The sequence below is a fragment of the Mangifera indica genome, chromosome 4, assembly GCF_011075055.1.
Source record: "Mangifera indica cultivar Alphonso chromosome 4, CATAS_Mindica_2.1, whole genome shotgun sequence".
Classification (NCBI taxonomy): domain Eukaryota; kingdom Viridiplantae; phylum Streptophyta; class Magnoliopsida; order Sapindales; family Anacardiaceae; genus Mangifera; species Mangifera indica.
In genome coordinates this window covers 18,420,568-18,430,848 of record NC_058140.1, presented here as the reverse complement: position 1 = coordinate 18,430,848, position 10,281 = coordinate 18,420,568, and the positions used below count along the sequence as shown (strand labels likewise).

Genomic DNA, 10,281 nt, shown 5'->3' with positions numbered 1-10,281 from the left:
ATATTATTATATAATTAAATATTATTTTATTATTAATTTAAAATTATCAAATTATATCATAATATATCTATATGTGTATAATTTATATATAAAAAATATGTATATATAATTTTATTTTTTTATAAATATTTTTTCATTTATAATAATAAAATTTGATTAATGTTAAGTTCGAGTTTTGAGCTTTAATATGGTTAAATTGGTCATTTAATAAACTCATAATTTTATTTAAATAAAATATTAATAAAATTTTATATTTTATATTTACATTCATAATTCTTTTTACTTTAAATATGTAAAATTAATTACAAAGTTTAATATAATAAATTAAAAATTAAAAACTTAAAAAAAAAAATTTGAGCCAAATTTGAATCCATATCTTACTAGTTTGAAAAAATGGCTTAATTTTTTTTTTAAAATTTAAATATCATCCAATTTAAGTCCATATAATTCCGTCGTCATTATCTAACCCGTTGAATAAAAAACCAAAAAGACCAATCAGCCTCCTCAATAATTTGAACTTAAAATTACCTCGTCACCATTTGGCCAACCGCGATTGGCTTCTTCTTCTCCCTCCGGATCTTCTTTCTCGCACACAGACTCAACAGGCAAAACGAAACACAAATTCATTTTTGAAAGTTGAATATGCCGTCGCAGATCTTGCCCATAACTCAGCGGCCTTCCGAGCTGTTGATTCTTGAAGCATCACCTCCAACATCAGTGTTGATCAAACCGGAGATTGATCACGATGACCTGAATACTAGTCTCATCATTTCTTCTCAATTTGACGATGATAACAAATCCGTTGATGTTAAGCCCCTTCTTTCCAGAGCTTCTAGTTATAGTTCTACCTCCTCCGCTAACGGCAACTCCTATCAACACCGACGGCGGCGGAGCGCCAGCGACAACTCGTTGGCTTCTCTCTCTGATGGTAGTGGTGGTGGTGGTGGGTCCCGTCGCCGCTCTTTTAGCAAGGGTGTGGGACATGCTGCTGCTGAAACGTTCTTGATCACTCGCTTAAGCTTGAAGCTGCTAAGATATCTTGGGTATGCTTTTTCAATTTCCAATTTTTGTTTACTGATGAGTTTGTTTTCTTTTTTTTCTTTTTTTCTTTTTTTATGGACATATTTGTTGCCCATTTGGTGTGAAATGGATATCGTTTAGTTAGTTCATCTGCCTTAGTCGAGTTATTCGGCTTAATATTGTTATGTCTTATTTGTGTTATTAGAAATGTGTTTGATCTGTAAATAAATATGATGATAATGAATGCATTTTGGGTTTTCATATAAGTAAGTGGTTTGCCACTGGAAATTTATGACATCGAAATAAAAATTTGAAGTTACAATTACTTAAAATTTGTTATATAAGTGCCGGACGTGATGGAATTTGGAGCAGCCATAGCTTCGATGTTAAATCTGTGAAAACGGCTTTGTAATAGACAGATATTAAGGTAGCCGTAACCCTTTTTTTAATGGTAGTTAATCTGGGTGCTGATTAGATACTTGGGAAATGAATTTTCAGCTTGTGATTTGATTGTTCATAATGAGGTAAAAATTAGAGGGAAGTTTCTGTATGTTTCTGTTGTTGGTCTATTAAAACCTACATGCATCAGCATTGGATTGCAATCTTTTAATGCCAAGCAAAATAGGGAACCATATATATTTAGACAACATTGGTAGCCAGAAATTAAAAAAATATGACCATGGTGGAGAGTGAAGAAAGCACGCTAGGGTTTTTGAAAAGTTTTGGACATTATATGGGAACATTTACTGAGTGTTCTGCTTATGTTTTATTAATATTAAAGAGTCAGAAAATAATTGCAAGAAGTACAATAATTTTTTTTTGTCATTACACTTGTAAATTTAGAACATACATTATTTACTTTTAAATTGTCTTTTGAGATGCTTTTTCGCATTTATTTAACTATCAGATGCTTCATGATCATTTTTTGTCCAGGGTAGGCTACAGATGGATAATGAGATTTCTTGCTCTTGGCTGTTATGCATTGTTGCTTATGCCTGGTTTTATTCAAGGTCTGCTACATTCAGCAATCTGAGAAAATTCATGCAAAAATAGATGTTACAGAAAACCCACTGACAAAGACTAGAGTTATTGATGTGAAGAACTAAAATTTATGCTTTTTTCAAATCATAACTAGTTTGAAAGCTTTTTACAGTTGGATATTACTATTTCTTCTCAAGTCAGGTCCGCAGAGGTATTGTTTATGGTGATCAACCAAGAAATAGGTAGGCACTGAGAATTTGATTTTTTCTTATACTTTAATGTGCATAATACAAATCCTCCAATAGATGAGCTTGAGTGGCTAAAATATTGTAAAGTGCAGGCTTGATCTCTATTTACCTAAGACTAGTGATGGACCAAAGCCGATCGTTGCATTTGTAACAGGTGGAGCCTGGATCATTGGGTGAGTTATTTGTTCCTTTATTTTCTATGTTTATATTACCAAAGAAAACTTCAGTTTGTAAGAGTAGAAATAATTTAGAAATGTATATATCAGATTGTAGGAAGTAGATAGAAGCATCATTTTACTTATATAGTAATGCTATAATTTCTCTCTAACAGTAAAATTTATAATTAAAAAACTCTACACAAGTTAAGAGAAAACAATTGAAGCAGGTAGAGCTGGATGCATGCTAGCATAAGAGGGAAATAAATATCCTGATAACTTTTTTATTCTACAACCATAGTTGATTCAAGTTGATTTGATACACATTATTTATAGTATTTTCAATTCTGATTCTGTGTATTTTACAACCATTGCCAGATATATTTTCTGAATCTTAAGAATTAAACTGTCTTGAGTAGTTTTTTGTTCCTGATGATGCAGATACAAAGCATGGGGTTCTCTTTTAGGGCAGCAGTTATCAGAAAGGGGCATCATAGTTGCTTGCATTGATTACAGGTGTTTTACTGTTAACTATAATATATGTTCTACATAGTATGTGCTATCTTGCTAAGTGAATGCTCTGTTCTTGATTGTGAATGTATTGAGTTTACCATGTGTGTGCTAGGTCGTGTTTATGACATCCATACAAAAGCTAAACTTAGACCTTTAAGCACTTTTTGGTCTTATTCTATCTATCATATGGTCTCAATGCTCCCCATATCACATAAAATAACACCCTTATTTATTGTGTCAACACATGATCGTTTGCACTGATGAGCTTTCTGGTTAACAGAACTTTTGTAATAGATTTCCTGTGACTTCTGCATTTCTGTCTTAGTGGTGCCTCCAAATTGGATGATCATATAGTGCATGTACTGGCTTTCCTTGCCTGTTGAACCTTAAAAGATGTAGTTTTTGGGTAGTACTTATTACAGTCACCGCCACAAGTTTCTTGAAAATGATTATGCATCTTTCCCTTTGTTAAGTTTTATTTTTTTAGTTTGAGGGTATTATTCTAAATTTGCTTTCAAGTGGGCATTTTTAATATGAATGTTGTGTTTCTATTATATAACACCAACAAACCTGTAATATTGGTATCATAATTGGCAATGGATTCAGAAATTTTCCTCAGGGAACCATCAAGGATATGGTAACGGATGCTTCCCAGGGTATCTCTTTTGTTTGCAATAATGCTTCTAAGTTTGGAGGTGATCCTGAAAGGTAAAGATATTCTTTCCTTTTTGCATACCCTGAAGAATTATGAGCGGTCATCTTGGTTTTTACTTTATGCCTTTTGTGCTTTCTTTGGACAGAATTTATCTGATGGGACAGTCAGCTGGTGCACATATTGCTGCATGTGCACTCTTGGAGCAGGCAATCAAAGAGGCTGGTGAAGGAGAGAGCACAACTTGGAGTGTCTCCCAGATAAAAGCTTATTTGGGTTTATCTGGAGGGTAATTTTCTTTTTCAAATTTTTTCTAGACCACCCACAATGTCCATTTTTATGATCATTAATTGTAAATTTGATTCTAATGATAGGAGCTATAGTTGTGTTTCATCTTTTGGGAACTAGATGGCAAGAGTGGTAAACTAGTTCACCAGATCACCCAAATTCATCAATAATTTCAATACCATATGTACCTGACCGAAATTAACTACTTGTGTTTTGGAAACTGCAGTGGTCAGGTTTTGGAGTTACAACATTTGACTGTTACATTGGAAGTTGTGTTGTATCAATTTGGCTAATATTTTCTTTGCTTCTGAAGTGTAACTTTAAGCTAGCATGGTTTTAGTTTAGTTCCTCAATGACAATTTTGAAGTCTTCTTACTTCCCCAAGTATTAAGTTCCTTTCTAAGCTGGAGTAAATTAGTAGAGGAGATCTGATATTATACATTCATAGAAGCATTGCTATATACTTCTTGTTGCCATGAAACTATGGTTTGGTAAACAACTAATGCATGTCTATTAACAATATGATGCTCAGAATATACATCTCTTGTGATTTTTTAAGATATTTTTTGTTTAATATCTCCTGGACTGCATATGAATTGTCTTCAGTATTCTCTCACAGTTTTCTTTGCAACATCTCCGAACAGATACAATTTGTTTGACCTAATAGATCACTTCCATAGTCGGGGTCTCTACCGTTCCATCTTTTTAAGGTACATACTTCATCCTTTTGTTATTAGTTATGGGTATACATGCATTGTCTTAAAGTTGATGCTTTCTTCTTTGGCTGCCTCTTAATGGCTACAGCATTATGGATGGGGAGCAATCTCTCCGTCTATATTCTCCTGAAGTACTGGTCCAAGATCCAAACTTTAAAAATGCAGTTTCTCTTCTTCCTCCCATTATTCTTTTTCACGGTACTGGAGATTATTCCATTCCAGCAGATGCAAGGTTCGAATCTCCTCTTAAATTGACTGGATGATTGAATATAATTATTTTAAATCAAAATCCTGTTTTCCTTTTTTCCTTTTTTCTTTTCCTTCTTTTTTTTTAAATTGAAAGAGTTGTTGAAGCATTAAAATATATGATTGCTATACCTATGTTACATTTAGGGTAAATTTATGTTCTTTTTTTCAGACATTAAAATATAAGTTAAAGTTTCAGGGGAGTGATAGGTTAAACAGAACATGAGTGGTGTCCAATAACTCTGCTTCAGAAGAGAGTCTAAATAATGATGTAGTAAGATAATCTGAACAGCTGTATTATTAAACCTCAGAATGAAAATGACCACACATCTTACTCATAAATTACTTTGATTAATGGTTGCTCTTGGAACAGCCCCCTAAAACTTGTGCTGAAGGTATATGACATGGAGGTTACTAGATTGTCTAGATTGTCAATATTGTATAACTGGAAGAATGGTGGTCCGCAGCCTGGCTGCACATTCAAAAATTTAGTATACTAAAATATTTTCTGAAATAGGACTTTGTTTAAGTCATGAATAGTAATCACTTTTTCCATTGTTCTTGTCATTTTTCTCCTGCCTTCTATTGTCTATGAATTAGTTCATGAATGTTCTTAGTGCTTTTAAAAGGTGGTTATTTTCATTTTGTTTCTGCAGTAAGAATTTTGCAAATACTCTTCAAAGAGTTGGAGGGAAAGCTGAATCAATACTGTATGAAGGAAAGACTCACACAGATTTGTTTCTTCAGGTAAGGGTTCTGTCTGATCTCTTCATGCTGGTTTTCTCCCTTGGGAAACGAAATAGAATGTTTTGCATATTATTTTTTATTAGTATTATATTTGCAAAAAATAGTCTTCAATATTCTTTTAGTGTCCTCCATCATTTTTCTGAATTTCAGGTTACATGCAGTTAAAAAACTTGTAGAGAAACTCCAAAAACAAGTCAATCAGGTCAAGAAAGCATAAAAACCTGAAGAGCATACGGACTCATTAAAAAGCATAAAACTGACTGCAGTTTGAGCTAATTTCTTATGTGTCCCAAAAGTGGTTGCTCCAATGATTATGAATTATGTAGTGCTGCCTGTGTCTAGAGAATTCTCACTGTTCTTGTTGGCCGAAATGAGTATTATAAAAGTTAGATAACCAAAAGAGTTAGTTCACCCAGCTGCCTTGACGATGAAGTATTTTCATTGACTAATTTTGATGTCAAGGGTCCTAGGGCTAGTAGAAACACTGCTCTTAACTAGAACAAAATCAGGCCAATCGTTAATTCGCTCACATGCTTTATCTGTGATATCTTGGTTGAAAAATGAAACCTCATAAAAATCTATGTTTGTTCAGTTAATTTATTTATCTATGCTTGGTCAACTCACTCTAACACAGGATCCAATGAGAGGTGGCAGAGATGACATGTTTGAAGACTTACTTGCCATTATTCATGATGGAGATGGAGAATCTCTTGCCAAAGATGCTGTGGCTCCTCCAAGAAGACGCCTTGTTCCTGAATTCATGATAAAGTTGGCTCACAGTGTTAGTCCATTCTGATAATTGCTAACCCGATCTCTGCTATAAAACTGTTAAGTTCATTATCAATCCTGTATTTCCCAGATTTTAGAAGAATTAGTCTCACTATATATATAGCCGCAATTTGTATACAAATCTTGCATTATATCTCAGTTAACTATACTAATGTTAGTTCTTTAGATCAGATGTCGTTCAAGTAGAAGAAGTCAAGTGCTCTTGGAAATGATAAGGTATTGTCTCCTTTTGCTTGGGGCAGGGGTTGTACTAGAAATTCTTAATCCATTTAAATTGGTTGTTATTAGTAAACTGAGAACTCAAAAAAGCTTGATGAGATGATAGAAGTAGCAGTCTTGTCCACAGAGTCAATTTCTTATTTCTCTTGTGGGGTTGTAGAATTTAATTTCCTGTGAGGACTTCCCTCTTGTATCACTCTTATCTCTATATTGTCTTGTCATCATTTATCTAATAGTATAAGTATACTTCGTTAATTTGATGAACTCAACTTTCTTTCTTCAATTAAAGATGAAAATTGTAATTATAAAATTATAGATAGAAAAGTATAAATTCAGCGAACTGGAATAAGAGAGAAGCCCTAGCATTTTAGCTTCATATGAGGTGCAGTGCAGACTAACCCATTAAGATTAAGATAAGAGACATCTTAAAAATTATAAATCAAATTCAAATTTCCTTTGTGAAGTTATACTTTCGTCACCCCCTAATCATACGTTACCAAATTGATGAACTTGAATAATTATTTTTATTTTAGTAAATAATTAAAGCTAATTTGACAAACCAAAATTAATCAATAAAATTGTATAAACAATTTATATAATTTTATATACAAATAATGATATATCGTTATACGATTGAGTGTTATTTTATTTTTAATTTAAAACTATTTAATTATATAATCATATATTATTATTTATATATAAAGCTTTGTATAACACTTTTCTCAAAATTAACAAGGATAATCCTAAGTGATAGAAATTTTTTTTTGGTAAATTATTTAGGATGGATTTAACATATTTGCAAATTTCAAAGATGGTTTTATTTATTTAATCCTCATTTTAATTTATTCCTGTTATAAAAATAATAATCAAGTATGTAAAGATAATGAGATTTAAGTAAAAGTAAGAAGAGAGAAGAAGAAGAGCAAAAACAATTCAAAGAAAATGTTTTCCCGAATGAAGAAATATGTGTGTTACACAAAGAGAGGAGGAGGGTATTTATAGGTAATTTACCACCCCTCCAGTCAACAAAGATGACAAGTTTCCAAGCCAATTTTCCAACTCTATTAATGCATTCACGTTCTTTTAGCCAAATTTTCTTCTCATATGCGTGCAATCACTAAATACTTTCCCACCACTTTTTCTTGACTTAATCTGGTGGAAAGCCACCTGGCTGGCTCTGTAACAATTCCCAAATTTTTTCAAATATTAAATTTTTAGGTTGGAGATCAAATGAACTTGGTCGGAGTCTAAACCTACCCTTGGTGTGAATCCACAAAAATAAAATCCTTATCTTTTTCTGAGTAGGTACCCCGGTCTTTCGCCCGATCTAGCTTCAACGAAAAAGTTTGACTTGGTCTGATTGATACCCTTCAGTTATTGAGAAAGCTAGAACGTGATTAAAAAGTTAAGATCTTTTTGGTTGACCTGAGTCAACCTACTAAAAAAAGGTAAATCAGAGTTGACCCATGTTATATAAATAAGACTGCAGCCAATAATGTTATATAAAAGGGCTAGCAATAAAAGGGCTTTATCTTGAACGAGAAGAAAATAAAAACTTAAGCTAGTTAACAGCATGGGATCAACGCTGAAGAAAGCTCCTAGTTTTGCTCTCATACTCAGCTGTTTTATCTTGATAGCGGTTCTTTCTATTCCACAAGGAGCAGTTGCACGGAAGTTGGCGGCCGAGGTTCACAGTTAAGTCATTTTAAATTAATTTTATTCCTCGTTTTAGTAAAATATAATATGGATCTTAATTAAAATATTAACTACTTGATGCAGAAGGTGGAAACGGGGAAGCTAACGGACAAAGTAAATCCAGTGCTCACGGAAGTCACTCAAACACAGACCAATCTGCGACCGGCCAAAGTACGCCGAATTCAGCCAGTGCAGTAGCATGTGGCAGAGGTAGATCATATACTTCTTGTTTGCCTCAGAGACCGACAAGTAGTCCAAGAGAACCAGTTGGAGTTTATAATAGGGGAGCGTCACCGTGATTCCTTAATTAATTAACCAGGCAGGCAATCTGCTTCAAGGTCGGAAGCAAAAGGTTTTGTTATTATTTATTACGCAATAATCATGGATCCAGCTATCATTTGAAATCTCATGCAATTTTGTGTTTGCGTTTCAAATGGCAATATATATATATATATGTTTACACAAGTGGAATTAATGCTATCTATTTGCAGTAAAAACGACAAAACAAGTTGAATATATTACAGTGATTTATTGACTGAAGGCCTTATTGCCCAAATTAACCCAGGGTAGAGCTAGTTAATCTTCATATTGCAAGGAATAAGATATGCAGACTTAGGGATACTAGCTGATTTTTGCTCCCCCGCAAGTCTAGCTACATGTTATAATTTAGAGATAACGAACTCTGCATACATCATTGAGAATATATATTCTGATCGACAAGTTGTAATTATCAATGTAATTGGTGTGGATATTCAATAAAGAAACAAAATGGTAATAAAGTATTAATTACTTCTGTTATTTCTAATGATAAAATCTGATACATTAAAACCCAAGTACAATTGGATTTGTCTCGTTATGAAGAGTAACTCCTTATCAGGTTTTCCTTCTCCTCCCTCATTATCCAAAACACTACTTATTACTTATGGAATAATCAAGTTCAATCGATTTGGTCCCGATAAATAGTTCAAGGGCCAAAGGACTATTTTACCCTCAAATTTAAGTGCTAACCCAAGGACACACTAATGAGGTTTGACAAATTTAAAATCTCACTTATCGATTAAAAATTACAATTATAATTAAGGGTAAAATAATTATTTAATAAAAAATTATAAAAATCTAAAATTTTGTTACATGTCCCCTCCCTCAACTTAAAAATCTTATAATTTAACCCTTACTTGAAGTTTGAAAAATCAAAATTTCTCTCATAGGGTTTGCAAATCAAGGTTGAAATTGCTGGAGATAGTCGTCTCCGATGGTGTTGGCTCTCCCTCCCAACTCAACTCTTTTTGTTGATCACTTTTCAACCACCGATATAGGCTATTTTCTCCGATTAAGATGAAATCAACAGGGAGAGTTGAGTCAGGAGGGAGAGCCAACACCATTGGAGACGGCCATCTTCGATGATTCTGACCTTGATTTGCAAATCTTAGGGGGAAATTTTGATTTTTTAAACTTCAGATGTGGGCTAAATTATGAGTTTTCAAGCTTAGGGGGGTCAAAGAAATAAAACTTTAGTTTTTTGATTAAAAGACAGTTTTACCCTTAACCCTAATTGAGATTTTTAATGGATAAGTAAAATTTTGGGTTTTTCAAATCTCACCAGTGTGTTTTTGTGATAGCACTTAAACTTGGGTGAGAAATAGTCATTTAGCCATAGTTTGAGTGAAAAAGGAGTTTGATTCCAAATATAAGTGTAAAAGTTTAAAAAGATTAAACCCTTGGTTTTCTTGGCCAATTATTTGTTTGTCCCTTTGGGAAATGAAACGGATTGTTTTGTTTATTATTATTCATTAGTGTTTTGCAAAAAAAAAAAGTCTTCAATATTCTTTTAGTGTCCTCCATTATTTTTCTGAATTTCAGGTTACATGTAGTTAAATTCCTTGTAGAGAAACTCCGAACGCAAGTCAATCTGGTCAAGAAAGCATAAAAAGAATATATCAAGATTAACCTGAAAAGCATCCAGACTCATTAGAAAGCATAAAACTGACTGAAGTTTGAGCGAATCTCTCATA

At 33.0% G+C, this 10,281-nt stretch overlaps 2 protein-coding genes across 2 annotated transcripts; both read left to right on the top strand.

Annotated features, from left to right (window-relative positions):
• The first annotated feature begins 486 nt into the window (after positions 1 to 486).
• On the top strand, positions 487 to 6,829 carry LOC123214415 (probable isoprenylcysteine alpha-carbonyl methylesterase ICMEL1). The gene is made up of 11 exons (XM_044634162.1): positions 487 to 1,043; positions 1,954 to 2,030; positions 2,174 to 2,243; positions 2,342 to 2,422; positions 2,846 to 2,920; positions 3,524 to 3,625; positions 3,718 to 3,858; positions 4,502 to 4,567; positions 4,662 to 4,805; positions 5,476 to 5,566; positions 6,201 to 6,829. Exons 1-11 carry the CDS (start codon positions 643 to 645, stop codon positions 6,360 to 6,362), a joined length of 1,410 nt encoding a protein of 469 aa, XP_044490097.1. The 5' UTR covers positions 487 to 642; the 3' UTR covers positions 6,363 to 6,829.
• Positions 6,830 to 8,072: 1,243 nt separating this feature from the next.
• On the top strand, positions 8,073 to 8,809 carry LOC123214416. The gene is made up of 2 exons (XM_044634163.1): positions 8,073 to 8,268; positions 8,354 to 8,809. Exons 1-2 carry the CDS (start codon positions 8,148 to 8,150, stop codon positions 8,566 to 8,568), a joined length of 336 nt encoding a protein of 111 aa, XP_044490098.1. The 5' UTR covers positions 8,073 to 8,147; the 3' UTR covers positions 8,569 to 8,809.
• Positions 8,810 to 10,281: the final 1,472 nt, after the last annotated feature.

Coding starts and splice junctions, on each gene's coding strand:
- LOC123214415 (XM_044634162.1), top strand. CDS start 643: ATGCCGTCGCAGATCTTGCCCATAACTCAGCGGCCTTCCGAGCTGTTG. Junction 1,044..1,953: donor AAGCTGCTAAGATATCTTGG/GTATGCTTTTTC, acceptor TTTTTTGTCCAG/GGTAGGCTACAGATGGATAA. Junction 4,568..4,661: donor TACCGTTCCATCTTTTTAAG/GTACATACTTCA, acceptor TAATGGCTACAG/CATTATGGATGGGGAGCAAT.
- LOC123214416 (XM_044634163.1), top strand. CDS start 8,148: ATGGGATCAACGCTGAAGAAAGCTCCTAGTTTTGCTCTCATACTCAGC. Junction 8,269..8,353: donor GTTGGCGGCCGAGGTTCACA/GTTAAGTCATTT, acceptor TACTTGATGCAG/AAGGTGGAAACGGGGAAGCT.